The sequence below is a fragment of the Pristiophorus japonicus genome, chromosome 14 (assembly GCF_044704955.1).
Source record: "Pristiophorus japonicus isolate sPriJap1 chromosome 14, sPriJap1.hap1, whole genome shotgun sequence".
Lineage (NCBI taxonomy): Eukaryota > Metazoa > Chordata > Chondrichthyes > Pristiophoridae > Pristiophorus > Pristiophorus japonicus.
Window position 1 is genome coordinate 105,776,788 of NC_091990.1, and position 20,803 is coordinate 105,797,590.

Here is a 20,803-nt window from a genome sequence, read left to right on the forward strand (position 1 = left end):
GAAGGGGAGAGAGTGGGGGGGGAATGGGGAGAGAGTGTGGGGGGATGGGGAGAGAGTGTGGGGGGATGGGGAGAGAGTGTGGGGGGATGGGCAGAGAGTTTGGGGGGAACGGGGAGAGTGTGGGGGGGACGGGGAGAGAGTGGGGGGACGGGGGGGAGAGAGTGGGGGGGGATGGGGAGAGAGTGGGGGGGGATGGGGAGAGAGTGTGGGGGGATGGGGAGAGAGTGTGGGGGGGGATGGGGAGAGAGTGTGGGGGGGGACGGGGAGAGAGTGTGGGGGGGACGGGGAGAGAGTGGGGGGGGATGGGGAGAGAGTAGGGGGGGTGGGGAGAGTGTTGGTGGGAGCTGGGGAGAGTGTTGGGGGAAGGTGGGGAGAGTGTGGGGGGGAGATGGGGAGAGAGTGTGGGGGGAGATGGGGAGTGAGTGTGGGGGGAGATGGGGAGTGAGTGTGGGGGGAGATGGGGAGTGAGTGTGGGGGGAAATGGGGAGTGAGTGTGGGGGGAGATGGGGAGTGAGTGTGGGGGGAGATGGGGAGTGAGTGTGGGGGGAGATGGGGAGTGAGTGTGGGGGGAGATGGGGAGTGAGTGTGGGGGGAGATGGGGAGAGAGTGTGGGGGGGATGGGGAGAGAGTGTGGGGGGGGATGGGGAGTGAGTGTGGGGGGTGGGGAGAGTGTGGGGGGTGGGGAGAGTGGTGGGGGTGGGGAGAGAGTGTGGGGGAGATGGGGAGAGAGTGTGGGGGGGTGGGGAGAGAGTGTGGGGGGGTGGGGAGAGAGTGTGGGGGGGTGGGGAGAGGGGGGGGGAGAGAGTGGGGGGGTGGGGAGAGTGTGGGGGGGATGGGAAGAGAAGGGGGTGATGGGGAGTGTGTGGGGGGATGGGGAGAGAGCGTGGGAGGGGATGGGGAGAGAGTTTGGGTGGATGGGGAGGGAGTGTGGGGGGGGCTGATTAGAGAGTGGAGGTGGGGAGAGAGTGGGATGATGGGAATGTGGTGAAGAATTGTTTTTAATTCATTATTTTGGTTCTATTGGAAGCATTTTAATTGAGTATCTTAATATGCAACGGGCAAGAATAAGTCATCAATCGGAATAGTCCTTCTAATAAGCTACAATCTTCTGCTGATAATTTAACAAGTTACACCTCTTGCCGAGGAGCACATTTCCTATTCACAAACCACACTTTCTGTGCTGATAATGGGCATTTTTCAATCCGTGTTTCCCGGAGACGCTCTGACAAATGTTATGAGATTGTCTGAACACTAGATGGATTTGGTTTCTGGAGTCTATCCCCAACTTTATTGCCATTTTGTTGACAAAAAAAGCTAAGAAAAAAGAAAAAGGAAGACTTGCATTTATATAACCCCGTTCATGACCTCAGGACATCCCAAAGTGCTTTACAACCAATGAAAGAAGTTAAGTCACTTGGAAACCGGGCAGCCAATTTGCACACAGCATGCTCCCATAAACAGCAACGTGATAATGACCGGATAACCTGTTTTAGTGATGTTGGTTGAAGGATAAATATTGGCCAGGCCACCGGGGAGAACTCCCCTGCTCTTCTTCGCAATAGTGCCATGGGATCTTTTACATCCACCTCAGAGGACAGACCAGGCCTCGCTTTAACATCTCATCTGAAAGACGGCATCTCCGACAGTGCAGCACTCCCTCGTACTGCCCCTCCAACAGTGCAGCACTCCCTCAGTACTGTCCGTCCGACAGTGCGGCGCTCCCTCAGTACTGTCCCTCCGACAGTGCTGCGCTCCCTCAGTACTATCCCTCTCACAGTGCAGCACTCCCTCAATACTGCCCGTCCGACAGTGCAGCACTCCATCAGTTTTGCCCCTTCGACAGTACAACACTCCCTCAGTACTGCCCCATCGACAGTGTGGCGCTCCCTCAGTACTGCTCTTCTGACAGTGCTGCGCTCCCTCAGTACTGTCTCTCCGACAACCTAGATTTTGTGATCAAGTCTCTGGATGAATTCACACCCTTCTGACCCAGAGACGAGGGAGCTACACACTGAGCCAACTGATAGTCATCCACTGACTGTAGGCAACACCCTGGGCAATTTTTTGGTGATATATTAATGTTCTTAAACATTGTTGCACATTTTCTATAACTATAGAAAGAGACTGTTCCCATTGGCGGAAGGGTCGAGAACCAGAGGACACAGATTTGGCAGAAGAACCAAAGGCGACGTAAGAAAAAACATTTTTACGCAGCGAGTGGTTAAGACCCGGAATGCACGGCCTGAAAGGGTGGTGGAGGCAGACTCAATCTCATCTTTCAAAAGGGAGTTGGATAAGTAGCTGAAGGAAAAAGATTTGCAGGGCTCCGGGGAAAGGGCGGGGTAGTGGGACTGGCTGAGAGTCAGCATGGGCTCGAAGGGCCGAATGGCCTTCTGTGCTGTAACCGTTCCATGATTCTGTGACTTTGATGCAGCCAGAGCAGATCGATGCAGAGAAAGGCTCTTATAGAATGGCCACTGAACTAATCCACAGTGCCACAACACAGCTCATTGCTTTTGTAAGTTTATTTTGATCTAAAAAATCTTTTCAATGACGTAGTTGAGTTTGTAGAACCCAATTCATCACTTGAAAATAGGAACACTCGATCCAAATTGATCGTTTATTTGAATTCATCTGAAGTCAAGTTACAAATACACAGAACTCAAAATCAAAGCACAGAGTCTGAGCTAACGGTTTGGGCAGATTTTGCTGATACAACATTAGATTTGTAAGCAAGCATTTGATGGTGAAAATCTCACATAAAATATTTCCTGCTAGACCAGGATTCCCGCTCCAACTGCACAAGTTATACATTTCATTTCATTAGATTTTAACATTAATTCCATATTACACAGTATGTAAAGAGAATAAAACTGACCACAGGATCAGCTGGGACCAAGGCCACTTTCTTTTTAGAAAGAAAGGAAGTGAGATTTAAAAAAAAACACACATATATATTGTACAATAAAGGTAGCTAATTGCGGATTTGTTGTGGGGAACATGGTTTGTGGCATTTTATCAGCTTGTCCGCTGATTTATAGCAGGATCTTATTCAAGTTCAAAGACCCAGCTGACCTTCGATAATGAATTAACAATGTTACATCTACATCTCCTGTCAACCTCTTCTGGTATAAATTTCTATCTGCAAGTTTATAATAATGGTTTCCTATGTAAACCCGTCACATTACATAGAAACATAGAAACATAGAAAATTACAGTCCCTCCCCCTGAGGACACAGGAATCTGTAATGGAGCAGGCTAGGCAAGGATGTGATGGAGAAAGGAATAGAGGGTTATGCTGATAGATTTAGATGAGGAAAAGCAGGAGGAGGTTCAAATGGAGCATAAACGGCGGCATCGACTGGTTGGGTTGAATGGTCTGTTTCTGTGCCGTTTATCCTATGTAATCCTATGTAAAAATAAGGACAGAATTTGTGACTTTATTGGGACTGGGTTATATCACCGTGCCTTCTAACCTGCCCTCTAACCCTCTTCACTTGAAGACTGTGTTTGGTAGTGTCAGCTGTGGCTCTGAGTCAGAAGGTTGTGGGTTCAAGTCCCACTCCAGGAACTTGAGCGCATAAATCCAGGCTGACACACCAGTGCAGTACTGAGGGAGCGCTGCACTGTCGGAGGTGCAGTCTTTCGGATGAGGCCCCTGTCTCTGCTCTGTCAGGTGGATGTAAAAGATCCCCTGGCACTATTTCGAAGAAGAGCAGGAGAGTTCTCCCCGGTGTCCTGGCCAATATTTATCCCTCAAGCAACATAACAAAAACAGATTATCTGGTCGTTATCAAATTGCTGTTTGTGGGAGCTTGCTGTGCGCAAATTGCCTACCGCGTTTCCCACAATACAACAGTGATTACACTCCAATGTACTTCATTGGCTGTAAAGTGCTTTGAGCCATCTGGTGGTCGTGAAAGACGCTGTAGAAATGTAAGACTTTCTTACTGACTCTCCGTGTGCAATGCCTTGGGATATCGACTAGTTAATCTATATCATTATTTTTAATTGATTGCCCCAACTGGTTCATCAAGACTATCCCACACCAATCATCACCAGAGCATCGTGAATTAAAACTTCTTCCTGCCCCTCACTGACCCCCTCTCTCCCCTCCCTCACTGTGCCCCTACTCTCCCCTCCCCTCACTGACCCCCTCTCTCCACTCCCTCACTCTCTCCCTCACTCTGCCCCTACTCTCTCCTCCCCTCACTGACCCCCTCTCTCCCCTCCCCCACTCTCCCCTCCCTCTCACTCCCTCCCTCACTCTCTCCCTCCCCACTCTCCCCTCATTCTCCCCCCTCCCTCCACTCTCTCCCCCCACTCCTCCACTCCTTCCACTCTCTCCCCCCACTCCTCCACTCCTTCTCCCTCTCTCTCCTCCCACTCACTCCCCCACTCCTTCACCCTCTCTCTCCCCCACTTCCTCCCCCACTCTCTCCTCCTACTCCCTGTCCATTCCTCCCCCCTCACTCTCGCCTTGCAGCCTTGTAATTTCCTGAAAGAGGCAAAAAGGAATTCAGAGCAGGGTATAGCTTGTGATCTTTAACTAAATAGTTCAAAAATTGAAAGTAATAAAATGTAGCAGAGTTAGATGTAGTCCTTACTACTAGGGGGAATCAAGGGGTATGGCGAGAAAGCAGGAATGGGGTACTGAAGTTGCATGTTCAGCCATGAACTCATTGAATGGCGGTGCAGGCTCGAAGGGCCGAATGGCCTACTCCTGCACCTATTTTCTATGTTTCTATGTTTCTATGTATTCAAAAAGGTGTTTGGGAGATTGAGTGCATTGTGGCCCGAACCCTCCATGAGTGCTCAGTACTGTTAGCTTCTGCCTCACTCTCTCTAAAGTGTTGAATCAGATAGTCGGGACTTTGATCATTTGCTTGGCTGTCCCAGTAACGGCGTGTTGTGAACTGTGTGTGCACAGCTTTCCCTAAATGCTGATCTAACGGCAGGGTAATGAGATTCTTCACTCCACCTCAAGCAACCTGAACGGAAGGAGATGGTGATGGGGTGAGAGGGAGAGGGTGGGAGGAGGCTTGTGTGAAGCATGAACATCAGCATAGACCAGCTGGGCAGAATGGCTTCTTCCTGTGCTGCACATTCTATGTAATTCCGTGTAAAACCATGTTCACTAATTCTAATCCCACTTCCTTGTCCTTAATGTGTATTGAATTGTTGCATTAGTTTGCTTGGTTGAGATTTCAGGATTTGTTATTTGGCGTTAATTTGGTTCTTGCTGTGTGTCTTCTCACGAGGAGTTTTTCTCGAGCAGGCTATGGCTCCACACTTCCGCTTCAATGTCTTCTTTTGGCTGCCCGGTGCTTGAATATGAAAAGCTCTTCTTGCGCCTAAGGATTACAGACAAAAAGCTTAGGTTTTGGGCTGAGATGTTAAACCAAGGCCACGTCTGCTCTCTCAGATGGACATAAAAGATCCCCTGGTACTATTTTGAAGAAGAGCAGGGGAGTTATCCCCAGTGTCCTGGCCAATATTTATCCCTCAATCAACATCACACAAAAAAAAATTAACTGGTCATTATCACGTTGCTGTTTGTGGGAGCTTGCTGTGCGCAAATTGGCTGCCACATTTCCCACATTACAACAGTGACTACACTTCAAAAGTAGTTAATTGGCTGTAAAGCGCTTTGAGACGTCCGGTGGTTGTGAAAGGCGCTATATAAATGCAAGTCTTTCTTTTCTTTCTTTTAGTTGAGGCATGATGGGATGAACTGCTATAAGACCCGCAAGACTGCCCCACAATTCTACGTCATTTTGTGCCATGTAAAGTGGTGGCAAGACAGAAATCTCTTTAATTTGATTTGTTTCATTCTACTTTCAATGGTTTTTCAAATTAGGGTGTAAAGTATTAGCGAACAAGCGCTTGCATAGAAACATAGAAAATAGGTGAAGGAGTAGGCCATTCGGCCCTTCGAGCCTGCACCGCCATTCAATAAGATCATGGCTGATCATTCACCTCAGTACCCCTTTCCTGCTTTCTCTCCATACCCCTTTATCCCCATAGCCGTAATGGCCATATCTAACTCCCTCTTGAATATATCCAATGAACTGGCATCAACAACTCTCTGCGGCAGGGAATTCCACAGGTGAAGAAGTTTCTCCTCATCTCAGTCCTAAATGGCCTACCCCTTATCCTAAGACTGTGTCCCCTGGTTCTGGACTTCCCCATCATCGGGAACATTCTTCCCACATCTAACCTGTCCAGTCCCGTCAGAATCTTATACGTTTCTATGAGATCCCCTCTAATCCTTCTAAACTCCAATGAATAAAGGCCCAGTTGATCCAGTCTCTCCTCGTATGTCAGTCCAGCCATCCCTGGAATCAGTCTGGTGAACCTTCGCTGCACTCCCTCAATAGCAAGAACATCCTTCCTCAGATTAGGAGACCAAAACTGAACACAATATTCCAGGTGAGGCTTCACTAAGGCCCTGTACAACTGCAGTAAGACCTCCCTACTCCTATACTCAAATCCCCTAGCTATGAAGGCCAACATACCATTTGCTTTCTTCACCGCCTGCTGTACCTGCATGCCCACTTTCAGTGACTGATGAACCATGACACCCAGGTCTCGTTGTACCTCCCCTTTTCCTAATCTGCCGCCATTCAGATAATATTCTGCCTTCGTGTTTTTGCCCCCAAATGGATAACCTCACATTTATCCACATTATACTGCATCTGCCATGCATTTGCCCACTCACCTAACCTGTCCAAGTCACCCTGCAGCCTCTTAGCGTCCTCCTCACAGCTCACACCGCCACCCAGTTTAGTGTCATCCGCAAACTTGGAGATATTACACTCAATTCCTTCATTTTAATCCATTTGTGTCCTAAACAACAGCAACTTGCATTTATTTAGTGCTTTTAGCGTAGAGTAACATCCCAGGGTGCTTCACAGGGGTATAAAGATAAAGATGGGTGCGGAGCACAGTTCCAATATTGTTTATTCGGTCTTCCTCGATTCCGAGGGACTGCCTATGATGATGGCGGTGGCTGGTGTGCAACGTCCCGTTAACGAGCTGCGCGGGACCCTCGTACTGCTGCATGACCATGCGATCGTGCAGCTTAGTGGGAACATTGGCGCTGACAAGCCCAGCATTTATTGCCCATCCCTAATTGCCCTTGAGAAGATGGTGGTGAGCCACCTTCTGGAACCGCTGCAGTCCGTGTGGTGAAGGTGCTCTCACAGTGCTGTTAGGGAGGGAGTTCCAGGATTTTGACCCAGCGATGATGAAGGAACGGCGATATATTTCCAAGTCAGGATGGTGTGTGACTCGGAGAGGAACGTGGAGGTGATGGTGTTCCCATGTGCCTGCCGCCCTTGTCCTTCTAGGTGATAGAGGTCGCAGGTTTGGGAGGTGCTGCTGAAAAAGCTTTGGCGAGTTGCTGCAGTGCATCTTGCAGATGGTACACACTGCAGCCACGGTGCGCCGGTGGTGGAGGGAGTGAATTTTAGAGGTGCTGAATGGGGTGCCAATCAAGCGGGCTGCTTTGTCCTGTTTGGTATCGAGCTTCTTGAGTGTTGTCGGAGCTGCACTCATCCAGGCAAGTGGAGAATATTCCATCACACTCCTGACTTGTGCCTTGTAGATAGTGGAAAGGCTTTGGGGAGTCAGGAGGTGAGACACTCACCGCAGAATACCCAGCCTCTGACCTGCTCTTGTTGCCACAGTATTTATGTGGCTGGTCCAGTTAAGTTTCTGGTTAATGGTGACCCCCACGATGTTGATGGTGGGAGATTTGGCGATGGGGATTATAAAAGGGTGGGTTTTAAGGAGGGTCTCAAAGGAGGGGAGGAAAGATGAGAGGCGAAGAGGAACACAGAACATCATCATCATAGGCAGTCCCTCGTATCGAGGATGACTTGCTTCCACGCCGAAAAGGGATGAGTTCACAGGTGATTCAATGAAGGATTTGATATTCCAGGTCCCGAACTGCATATTGAAGGGTGGAAGATGCCTGTGTGTGGATTTTTTTAACATGGGGTGGCCGTTGCACACCAGCCACCACCATTATCATAGGCAGTCCCTCGGAAGACTTGCTTCCACTCCTAAAGTGAGTTCTTAGGTGGCTGAACAGTCCAATATGAGAACCACAGTCCCTGTCACAGGTGGGACAGATAGTCGTTGAGGGAAGGGGTGGGTGGGACTGGTTTGCCGCACGCTCTTTCCGCTGCCTGCACTTGATTTCTGCATTCTCTCGGCGATGAGACTCGAGGTGCTCAGTGCCCTCCCGGATGCACTTCCTCCACTTAGGGTGGTCTTTCGCCAGGGACTCCAGGTGTCAGTGGGAATGTTGCACTTTATCAAGGAGGCTTTGAGGATGTCCTCGTAACGTTTCCTCTGCCCACGAAGGATTTCCGAGTAGAGCGCTTGCTTTGGGAGTCTTGTGTCTGGCATGCAAACAATGTGGCCTGCCCAGCGGAGCTGATCAAGTGTGGTCAGTGCTTCAATGCTGGGGATGTCAGCCTGGTCGAGGACACTATTATTGGTGCGTCTGTCCTCCCAGGGGATTTGTAGGATCTTGTGGCGACATCGTTGGTGGTATTTCTCCAGCGACTTGAGGTGTCTGTACATGGTCCATGTCTCTCAGCCATGCAGGAGGGCGGGTATTACTACAACCCTGTAGGCAGTTTTGAGGGCCTGGTCTTCAAACATTCTTTTCCTCAGGTGGCCAAAGGCTGTACTGCGCACTGGAGGTGGTGTTGAATCTCGTCGTCAATGCCTGCTCTTGGGAAATGGTCCACATTGTCCAGTGCCATGCCGTGAATCTTGATGACTGGGGGACAGTGCTGTACGTCGAGGACAGGCTGGTGGAGGACCTTTGTCTTAGCGTAAGGCCCATGCATTCGTACGCCTCAGTAAATACATCGTCTATGTCCTGGAGTTCAGCCTCTGTATGTGCGCAGAGGCAGGCATTGTCCGTGTACTGTAGCTCGACGACAGAGGTTGGGGTGGTCTTGGATCTGGCCTGGAGATGGCGAAGGTTGAACAGATTCCCACTGGTTCTGCAGTTTAGTTCCACTCCAGCAGGGAGCTTGTTGACGGGGAGCATGGCAGCAAGGAAGATTGAGAAGAGGGTTGGGGCGATGACGCAGCCCTGTTTGACCCTAGTCCGGACATGGATTGGATCTGTGATGGTAAGGATCACGGCCTGCATGTCATCGTGGAGCAGACGGAGGATGGTGACGAACTTTTGGGGGCATCTAAAACGGAGGAGGATGCTCCATAGACCCTCGTGGTTGACAGTGTCAAAGGTCTTTGTAAGGTCGAAGGCAGCCATGTATTAAGGCTGGCGCTGTTCCCTGCATTTTTCCTGCAGCTTGTCGCGTTGCAAAAATCATGTCCGTTGTGCCCCATAGGGGAGGAAATCCGCACTGTGACTCCATCCCGCAGCATGCTACCCACCACCACCTCAGTAAAACCCCAACACTGCATGAGATAGAAAAAGCCATAAGACAGCTTAAAAACAAGGCTATGGGAGCGGATGAAATCCCTGCTGAGGCATTGAAGTATGGCGGAGAGGCACTGTTGGCATGAATACATGACCTCATCTCTCCAATCTGGAGGGAGGAGAGCATGCCGTGAGATCTCAGAGGTGCAGTGATCGTGACCACCTTTAAAAAAGGGGACAAGTCAGACTGCAGCAACTACAGAGGAATCTCCCTGTTATCAGCCACTGGGAAAGTCGTCACTAGAGTCCTCCTCAACCGTCTTCTCCCTGTGGCCGAGGAGCTCCTCCGAGAGTCACAGTGCAGATTTCGTCCCCTACGGGGCACAACGGACATGATTTTTGCAGCCACCACACGGGCTTGACAGAGCTAGGTCTTGGTCCAGTTGCAAGGATTAACCAAGATGACTGGAGATCAGCTCTGCTGCACGGACCTAGTGCGCACACATATCGCAGTGTGGGCTGACCCGTGCTGCCCCTGGGCCCTCTACTCTCCTGGGTCCCAATCACGCCGCTCCTTCGCCCCGGCCTCGCCGCGCCTGCTGTACCTGCTCGCACTGCAATCAGTTGTCGCCCTCCTGCAGCAGCACGTGCTGCTCCCTGCAGTGGCATGCCACCACACGCTGCTCCCTCTAATGGCCTCGGCCTGCTGATGGTCTTGCAGGTCTAGGTGGCTGAAGGCCTGGCCGGTAAAAGACCAGAGTCAGCGGGGGGCGGGGGCGGGGTGGGGGGAGGGGGGCATCGATTTCTGAGGTGGTGAAGGGTGGTGGGGCTGGAGGAGGTCACAGAGGTAGGGAGGGAGGGGCGAGGCCAGGGAGGGATTTAATCACAAGGATAACAAGGTGAGGTGTTGGGGAACCGGGAGCCAGCAACGCCCCCAGTACACTGAAAGCCTGGAAGCTTTGACCTGCCTGAATCACGGTGCGTTCAATAGTTTGTTGTGCAATGTTTGAGGCTCCCTGCACAGGCTCCATATTCAAATGAGCCCCCGAGCTGAAGTTCCAGACGTTGAGTGCTGCCCAGCATGCACCTCCCCCAATGTAACCCGCAGTTTGTGTTCTCCAGTGCCTGTAACAATGCTACCACCCACAAGGCCCGCCCACCAAGCTCGCCATCCGAGAGTCTGCTTACCTTCTGACATAGTAAACCCCAACTGCCACGAAGACCACAAGCAGAATGATCGCCACCACACCCAGAGCTGCAGGAAGACAAAGAGACAATTATTAGTCGCTTCTCGGCCTTTTGGCTAAGATCATGTGTAACTGACCTGACAGGGGAGTAGCCACCATGACCTCCGGGTGGTTCTCCCTGGATCAGGAAGGTATATGCTTGCTTTTTTGGAAACAGGAGGTGGGTGGGGTGGCTTGACCCATCCACCTCCATGGCACGAACCTGGTATTGCAGTACTTCCAGGAACGGTGCAGTGGCTCTAGGCCTTTTGGCTAAGAGCATTGGCGCAGAGTGATCCTTGGCGTGTGCAAGGTGACCTCTGGCGTTTGTGATTTGACAAAGAATTGGAACGATTGGCTACGAATTTAAAAAAAAAAAGAGACAATTATTAGTCACACACAAAAGCAGGCAATCTCTGCCCATGGGCTGCAAAATACGGCCGCTGGGCCTGTGGTCAATTACAGGGCATCAGCTACATGGATAGACTGGAGAAGCTGGGGTTGTTCTCCTTGGAGCAGAGAAGGTTGAAAGGAGATTTGAGAGAGGTGTTCAAAATCATGGAGGGTCTGGACAGGGTAGATTGAGAGAAGCTGTTCCCATTAGCAGCAGTGTCGATAAACAGAGGACACAGATTTAAGGTGATTGACAAAAGGTCCAAAGGCGACATAAGTCGGAGGGGCAGTACTGAGGGAGTGCAGCACTGTCGGAGGGGTAGTACTGAGGGAGTGAAGCACTGTCGAAGGGGCAGTACTGAGGGAGCGCTGCACTGTCGGAGGAGCAGTGCTGAGGGAGTGCTGCACTGTCGGAGGGGCAGTACTGAGGGAGCGTCGCACTGTTGGAGGGGCAGTACTGCGGGAGCGCTGCACTGTCGGAGGAGCAGTGCTGAGGGAGTGCTGCACTGTCGGAGGGGCAGTACTGAGGGAGCGTCGCACTGTTGGAGGGGCAGTACTGCGGGAGTGCTGCACTGTCGGAGGGGCAGTACTGAGGGAGTGCTGCACTGTCGGAGGGGCAGTACTGAGGGAGCACTGCACTGTCAGAGCTGCCGTCTTTCCAATGAGATGTTAAACCAAGGCCCCATCTGCTCTCTCAGGAATGTGTAAAAGATCCCACAGCCAATATTCGAAGAAGATCAAGGGAGTTCTGCTCCCACAAAAGATAACGCCCTAATCGTTGCAATACGCAATTTCTAGCCCCTTTTGTCTTAGTCACCACAAACCCCCTGTGTGTGTGTGTGTGTGTGTGTGTGGCGCTGTGTGTGTGTGAGTAGCGCTGTGTGTGAGTGTGTGTAGCGCTGTGTGTGTAGCACATACCGATCCATCCATCAGCCTAATCCAGACGATAGCTCACTGGAGAGTAAAGTGTGTGTGTATATAGCTCACTGGAGAGTAAAGCAAACATAGGCAGGGAATTTGCTCAGAGTCGATCTCGCTCTGATGCCGTAACTTCACTGTAAATGCGACGGAAACCCCCAGTCACATGGGTAAGCAGGATTCCAGCTAAGTTACGGAGAGAGCGGGACCAACTCCACAGAGAATCCCGGCCTTTTCCAGCAAGGGATGCGAGGAGGTGATGTTACCTCTGCACAGTGCATCACAAACACTTGAGACATGTCATCTTGGTTTGAATAGGTAGCACTTCTGGGTTAGAAGGTCGTGGATTCAAATCCCACATTTAGCCAACATTCAAGTATGGTGCTGAGGGAGCGCTGGAGAATCTGTCTTTTGAAAAGAAAGACCTACATTTATATAGCGCCTTTCACGACCTCAGGACGTCCCAAAGCACTTTACAGCCAATAAAGCACTGTTTGAAGTGTTGTCACCGTGTAATACACATGGTGCCAATTTGCGCACAGCAAGCTCCCACAAACAGCAATATGATAATTTTTGTGATGTTGATCGAGGGATAAATATTGGCCCCAGGACACCGGGGATAACTCCCCTGCCCTTCTTTGAAATAGTGCCATGGGATCTTTTACATCCACCTGAGAGGGCAAGCGGGGCCTCGGTTTAACATCTCATCCGAAAGACAGCACCTCCAACAGTGCAGCGCTCCCTCAGTACTGCCCCTCCGACAGTGCAGCACTCCCTCAGCACTGTACTGGAGTGTCAGTCTAGATTTTTGTGCTCCAGTCTCTGGAGTGAAACTTGACCCATAACCTTCTGACTCAGAGGTGAGAGTGCTGCCCACTGAGCCATGGCTGACATTTCAGATGAGACGTCAAACAGAGGTCCTGTCCGTTGGATATTAGTGATCCCATGGAACTTTTTGAAGAAGAACAGAGAGCTCTCCCAGTGTCTTAACCCACATTCTTCCCTCATTCAGTTCCATCAACACCCTCTACCCACCTTCATGCCCCACAAAACCTGGTCATTCATCTCATTGCTGCCTGGGGATGTCACTAGCTTACTGACAGAACCACAGTCACTGTGCTCTTAGACACACCATGGACAATGGATCTGTAAAGTCTTCCAAAAATACAATGGTTAGATCTTTTCCTAGGATAGAAGCATTAATTTATTCAATCTCACTGAATCTTCCCCATCTGGAAGTAGGATTCATTGCCTCATGTCCTGTTCAAAACTGTCGATCTACCTCCCTACCTCTGACAATCACCAGGCTTTCAAACTCAAAGCTTGGGGTCACCCATTCACTAATTCATAAGAACATAAGAAATAGGAGCAGGAGTAGGCTATTTGGCCCCTCAAGCCTGCTCCACCATTTAATAATATCATGGCTGATCTGATCATGGACTCAGCTCCACTTCCCTGCCCACTTCCCATAACCTTTTATCTCTTATCGCTCAAAATCTGTCTATCTCTGCCTTAAATATATTCAATGACCCAGCCTCCACAGCTCTCTGGGGCAGAGAATTCCAAAGAATCACGGCCCTCTGAGAGAAGAAATTCCTCCTCATTTCTGACTTAAATGGTAACCCCTTATTCTGAAACTATGCCCCCTAGTTCTAGATTCTCCCACGAGGAGAAGCATCCACTCTGCATCGATCCTGTCAAGCCCCCTCATTATCTTATATGTTTCAATAGAGTATAGGACCAACCTGCTCAACCTTTCCTCATAAGACACAGTGACCGGCAACAGATGGGGCCCACCATGAATGGATAAGCAGTTTTAGTGGGGCGGGGAGGGGAGAGAGAGAGAGGGGGAAGGAGGGAGGGAGAGAGAGAGGGGGAAGGAGGGAGGGAGGGAGAGAGGGGGAAGGAGGGAGGGAGGGAGAAAGAGGGGGGAGGGAGGGAGAGAGGGGGGAGGGAGGGAGAGAGGGGGAAGGAGGAAGGGAGGGAGAGAGAGGGGGGAGGGAGAGAGAGAGGAGAGGGAGAGAGAGAGGGGGGAGGGACGGAAGGAGAGAGAGAGGGGGGAGGGACGGAAGGAGAGAGAGAGGGGGTCGAGAGAGAGAGGGGGGTGGGAGAGAGAAAGGGGGAGGGAGGAAGGGAGAGTGGGGGGAGGGGGTTGACGACACTGAATGAGGGGGGAATGTTGGCCAAGACTGTTCTTTCTTGAAATGTTCCATGGAATTTCCATCCCAACAGGACAAGACTTCTGCTGGACTTCACTCTTGAAGGACAGCATCTCAAACATTGCAGCACTCGTGTGTAGCCGAGATTTTACTGAAGGAGCTAAATAGCTTCCCACTTGGCCGATTCACGCCCCGTGATGGACCTTACCACAGTAGATGATCCTATTGCGTGACACTTTATTGCCTTGCACTATCGCCGGCACGTTGTAGGGTTCAGCCGATACGGATGCACAAGGGGTTGTACTGATCAAGGATAACAAAAAAGTACTTGTTTCCTGAGGCAGACGAGTTGTTTTGGTGTCCAGTAAGGGAATGGATTCAGAGCTGAAAACTGTTACTGTCTCGGTGCTTGTGGAACCCAGGTCCATTTCTGACATTTCTGTCGGATTCATGATGACGGTTGTGGTCTGAAAGAAGAATGGCTCACAGGTATTCGTCTTCCGGGCATCTGTCAAAAGGACAAAGGTAAAGTTAGACATTTAAACCGATCATAATTGCCAGGTTTTTTAGTGATGTATTTGAGGGAAAAATATTGGCCCCAGGATATCGGGGATAACTCCCATGCTCTTCTTTGAAATAGTGCCATGGGATCTTTTACATCCACTTGAGAGGGCAAATGGAGTCTCGGTTTAACATTTCATCTGAAATGCGGCACCTCCAACAGTGCAGCGCTCCCTCAGTACTGCTCCTCCGACAGTGCAGCGCTCCCTCAGCACTGCCCCTCCAACAGTGCAGCACTCCCCCAGTATTGCCTCTCCGACAGTGCAGCACTCCCTCAGTACTGCCCCTCCAACAGTGCGGCCCTCCGTCAGTACTGTCCCTCCGACAGTGCGGCCCTCCGTCAGTACTGTCCCTCCGACAGCACAGCGCTCCCTCAGTACTGCCCCTCCGACATTGCGGGACTCCCTCAGTACTGTCCCTCCGACATTGCAGCGCTCCCTCAGTACTGATCCTCTGACAGTGCAGCACTCCCTCAGTACTGCCCCTCCGACAGTGCAGCGCTCCCTCAGTACTGCCCCTCCGACAGTGCGGCACTCCGTCAGTACTGGAGTGTCAGCCTAAATTTTTGTGCTCAAGTCTCTAGAGTGGGGTTTGCGCAGAGGCAAGAGTGCTATCCACTGAGCCATTGCTGGACATCTTTAGTGCAAGGAGAGATTAAAGACATCTTACTGCAGTTATATAATTATATAGGGCCCTGGTGAGACCACACCTGGAGTATTGTGTACAGTTTTGATCTCCTTACCTCAGGAAGGATATACTTGCCACAGAGGGAGTGCAATGAAAGTTCACCAGACTGATTCCTGGGATGGGGGGGATTGTCCTATGAGAAGAGATTGAGCAGAATAGGCCTATATTCTCTAGAGTTTAGAAGAATGAGAGGTGATCTCATTGAAACATACAAATTTCTTACAGGGCTTGACAGGGTAGATGCAGGGAGGATGTTTCCTCTGGCTGGGGAGTCTAGAACCAGAGGTCACAGTCTCAGAATAAGGGGTCGGCCATTTAGGACTGAGATGAGGAGAAACTTCTTCACTCAGAGGGTGGTGAATCTTTGGAATTCTCTACCCCAGAGAGCTATGGAGGCTCAGTCATTGAGTATATTCAAGACAGATATTGATTAGATTTTTGAATAGTAAGGGAATCGAGGGATGTGGGGACAGTGCAGGAAAGTGGAGTTGAGGTCGATGACCAGCCGTGATCTCATTGAATGGCGGAGCAGGCTCGAAGGGCCGAATGGCCAACTCCTGCTCCTATTTCTTATGTTCTCTCCGTTCCTGCTTTCATTGACTTTTATCTTAAATCAAATAACAGGACAAAATAACCTTTTAAGAAGTTTTTTTCTGGTCAAGTTTGTTGTTGAAAAATCCTTTTATCTAAATGACATTATTTTAATAAATGTTTTAAAGCGAGGAGATTTTTTCCCAGGGACAGTAGGAACGGGGCGAGAGAGTGAGTGGCTAAGGAAGGAAGATGGTGGACGTGACGAATTGAAACTTGCTGAAATTTAATTTGAACAGACAAAGGAAGGGAAAGAAAGTGGAGCAGGAAATGGGAGGTAACAATGGGAGCAAATTACCGAGTGTTTAAGGAGCAAAGGAAACAGGAAGTAAACAGCATCACGCTCGCATCCATCTGAAATACTTCTCTGACAGAAACCCAACTCAGAAGAAAAACAACTTCTTAAGAGGATGGAAAGCAGCTCAGCTCAGTGCTTTTTGCAAACAAGCACCAGGCTACGAGGTCTCGCCCCCACTCACATTCTAACTCGGGTTCCCAACCCTCCCTGATTGTCCGCGAGTCTTCCGGAATCAATAATTAAATTCCCGGACACCACTACTAATTAAACATTGGGAAGACCAAAGGATTTGTCTTCCATCTCCGCCACAAACTCCGTTCCCTAGCCACCGACTCCATCCCTCTCCCTGACCACTGTCTGAGGCTGAACCACACTGTTCACTATCTCAGCCCCCTACTTGTCCCTCAAGCTGAGCTTCTCGCCACATATCCGCAGCATAACTAAGACCGCCTGTTTTCATCTCCATAACAACGCCCGTCACCGCCCTCGCCTGAGCTCATCCGCTGCTGAAACCTTCATCCATGCCTTTGTTACCTCTAGACTTGACTATTCCAACACACTCCTGGCTGGCCTCTCACATTCTACCCTACGTAAACTTGAGGTCATCCAAAACTTGGCTGCCTATGCCCTAACTCGCACGAAGTCCCACTCACTCATCATCCCCTGTGCTCGCTGACCTACATTGGCTCCCGGTTCAGCAATGCCTCGATTTCAAAATTCTCATCCTTGTTCTAAATTCCCTCCATGGCCCTCGCCCCTCCCTATCTCTGCAATCTCCTCCATCCCCAAACCCCCCTCCCTCCCCAGAGATCTCTGCGCTCCTCCAATTCTGCCCTCCTGAACATCCCTGATTATAATCGCTCCACCATTGGTGGCCGTGCCTTCAGCTGCCTGGGCCCCAAGCTCTGGAACTCCCTCCCTAAACCTCTCCACCTCTCTGCCTCTCTTTCTCCTTCTTTAAGATGTTCCTTACAAAGCTTTTGGTCACCTGTCCTAATATCTCCTTATGTGGCTTGGTGACTCTTTCTGTCTAATTATACCCCTGTGAAGCGCCTTGGGATGGTTTTACTATGTTAAAGGGGCTCTATAAATGCAAGTTGTTGTTGACATGGGAGAACACTAAAGCTTCGAACCTGCACAGTTGATCAATGTGTTGACGAGGGTTTACAACTATAAAACCTGCGGAACCCCAGTCTTCCCATTTTTTGTCGAAAATCGAGGTGTTTCCTAAATCAGTGCCAGAGCTAAACAGCGCGCGGGAAAATAATAACAATTTAACTGTTTACTCATTGTTTACTGGAAATAGTGTGTAGAAAATTCAAACACAGAGCAGAAATAATCACAGTCCCTGGAAACGCACACACGCCCATAACGAACAAACGCTATTTGTAAAAATTTATTCATGGGATGTGGGTGTCGCTGGCAAGGCCTGCATTTATTGGCCATTCCTAATTGCCCTCGAGAAAGTGGTGGAGAGCTGCCTTCTTAAACCGCTGCAGTCCGTGTAGTGAAGGTGCTCCCATAGTACTGACTTTGTTATAACAGTTTGGTAATATGGTATAATTCTTTATTAAGATGGAGAGTGACAGTGTTAATTCAGAGACTAAGGTCCTGAACTTAAGGAAAGGTAACTTTAATGGTATGAGACATGAATTCGCTAGAATAGGCAATGGCAGACATTTATAGATTACATGGATGAGCTTTAACAATTGTACATCCCTGTCTTGAGTAAAAATTAAATGGGGAAGGTAGCTCAACCATGGCTAACAAAGGAAATTAGGGATAGTGTTAAATCCAAGGAAGAGGCATATACATTGGCCAGAAAAAGCAGCAACCTGAGGACTGGGAGAAATTTAGAATTCAGCAAAGGAGGACAAAGGGTCAAATTAGGAAGGGGAAAATAGAGTATGAGAGGAACATAAAAACTGACTGCAAAAGCTTCTATAGATATGTGAAGAGAAACGTAGGTCCCTTGCAGTCAGAATCAGGTGAATTTATAATGGGGAACAAAGAAATGGCAGACCAATTGAACAAATACTTTGGATCTGTCTTCACTAAGGAAGACACAAATAACCTTCTGGAAATACTAGGGGTTTGAGGGTCTAGTGAAAAGGAGGAACTGAAGGAAATTCTTATTAGTCAGGAAATTGTGTTCGGGAAATTGATGGGATTGAGAGCCGATAAATCCCCAGGGCCTGATAGGCTGCATCCCAGAGTACTTAAGGAAGTGGCCCTAGAAATAGTGGATGCATTGGTGATCATTTTCCAACATTCTATTGACTCTAAATCAGTTCCTATGGACTGGAGGGTAGCTAATGTAACACCACTTTTTAAAAAAGGAGGGAGAGAGAAAACAGGTTAAGAAAGCAAATGGCATGTTGGCCTTCATAGCAAGGGGATTTGAGTACAGGGGCAGGGAGGTGTTGCTACAGTTGTACAGGGCCTTGGTGAGGCCACACCTGGAGTATTGTGTACAGTTTTGGTCTCCTAACTTGAGGAAGGACATTCTTGCTATTGAGGGAGTGCAGCGAAGATTCACCAGACTGAGTCCCGGGATGGTGGGACTGACCTATCCAGAAAGACTGAATCAACTGGGCTTGTATTCACGAGTTCAGAAGAATGAGAGGGGACCTCATAGAAACGTTTAAAATTCTGACGGGTTTAGACAGGTTAGATGCAGGAAGAATGTTCCCAATGTTGGGGAAGTCCAGAACCAGGGGTCACAGTCTAAGGATAAGGGGTAAGCCATTTAGGACCGAGATGAGGAGAAACGTCTTCACCCAGAGAGTGGTGAACCTGTGGAATTCTCTACCACAGAAAGTAGTTGAGGCCAATTCACTAAATATATTCAAAAGGGAGTTAGATGAAGTCCTTACTACTCGTGGGATCAAGGGGTATGGCGAGAAAGCAGGAAGGGGGTACTGAAGTGCATGTTCAGTCATGAACTCATTGAATGGCTGTGCAGGCTAGAAGGGCTGAATGGCCTACTCCTGCACCAATTTTCTATGTTTCTATGTTTCTATAGTCCGGTTAGCCTGACATCGGTGGTGGGGAAAATGTTGGAATCAATTATTAAAGATGAAATAGCAGCGCATTTGGAAAGCAGTGACAGAATCGGTCCAAGTCAGCATGGATTTATGAAAGGGAAATCAAGCTTGATAAATTGTCTAGAATTTTTTGAGAATGTAACTAGTAGAGTGGACAAGGGAGAACCAGTGGATGTGGTGTATCTGGACTTTCAAAAGACTTTTGACAAGGTCCCACAGAAGAGATTAATGTGCAAAATTAAAGCACATGGTATTGAGGTTCATGTATTGATGTGGATAGAAAACTGGTTGGCAGATAGGAAGCAGAGAGTCAGGATAAATGGGTCCTTTTCAGAATGGCAGGCAATGACCAGTGGGGTGCCGCAGGATTAAGTGCTGTGACCCCAGCTATTTACAATATACATCAATGATTTAGATGAAGGAATTGAATGTAATATCTCCAAGTTTGCAGATGACACTAAGCTGGGTGGCGTTGTGAGCTGTGAGGAGGATGCTAAGAGGCTGCAGGGTGACTTGGACAGGTTAGGTGAGTGGGCAAATGCATGGCAGATGCAGTATAATGTGGATAAATGTGAGGTTATCCACTTTGGTGGCAAAAACAGGAAGACAGAATATTATCTGAATGGTGACAGATTAGGAAAAGGGGAGGTGCAACGAGACCTGGGTGTCATGGTACATCAGTCATTGAAGGTTGGCATGCAGGTACAGCAGGCAGTGAAGAAGACAAATGGCATGTTGGCCTTCATAGCTAGAGGATTTGAATATAGGAGCAGGGAGGTCTTACTGCAGTTGTACAGAGCCTTGGTGAGGCCACACCTGGAATATTGTGTTCACTTTTGGTCTCCTAATCTGAGGAAGGACATTCTTGCTATTGAGGGAGTACAGCGAAGGTTCACCAGACTGATTCCCGGGATGGTAGGATTGACATATGAGGAGAGACTGGATCAACTGGACTTGTATCCACTGTAGTTTAGAAGAATGAGAGGGGATCTCATAGAAACATATAAAATTCTGACGGGATTGGAAAGGTTAGAGGCAGGAAGAATGTTCCCATTGCTGGGGAGTTCCAGAACCAGGGGTCACAGTCTAAGAATAAGGGGCAAGCCATTTAGGACCAAGATGAGGAGAAACCTCTTCACTCAGAGAGTTGTTAACCTGTGGAATTCCCAACTGCAGAGAGTTGTTGAGGCCAGTTCGTTAGATATATGCAAAAGGGAGTTAGATATGGCCCTTACGGCCAAAGGGATCAAGGGGTATGGAGAGAAAGCAGGAAAGGGGTACTGAGGTTGAATGATCAGCCATGATCTTATTGAATGGTGGTGCAGGCTCGAAGGGCCGAATGGCCTGCTCCTGCACCTAATTTCTATATATGTTTCTATGGTACAACCGAGGGGTCAGTTAAGAGTCAACTACATTGCTGTGGGTCTGGAGTCACATATCGGCAAGATCGGGTAAGGGCGGCAGAGTTGCTTCCTTAAAATCCAGATGGGTTTTTCCGACAATCCATTAGT

General features: G+C 49.3%; 1 protein-coding gene and 1 pseudogene across 1 annotated transcript in view; one reads left to right on the forward strand and one right to left on the reverse strand.

Annotated features, from left to right (window-relative positions):
- Positions 1-4,536: 4,536 nt before the first annotated feature.
- Positions 4,537-20,803, reverse strand: part of LOC139279630 (lymphatic vessel endothelial hyaluronic acid receptor 1-like) — a 33,051-nt gene continuing 16,784 nt past the window's right edge. The window contains exons 4-6 of the mRNA XM_070898741.1: positions 14,317-14,616; positions 10,601-10,667; positions 4,537-5,354 (exon numbers count right to left, since the gene is read on the reverse strand). Coding sequence (XP_070754842.1) covers positions 5,255-5,354; positions 10,601-10,667; positions 14,317-14,616 — 467 coding nt within the window. The 3' untranslated portion in view covers positions 4,537-5,254. The remainder of the gene's footprint in view (positions 5,355-10,600; positions 10,668-14,316; positions 14,617-20,803) is intronic.
- On the forward strand, positions 10,696-10,898 carry LOC139280327 (U2 spliceosomal RNA; annotated as a pseudogene).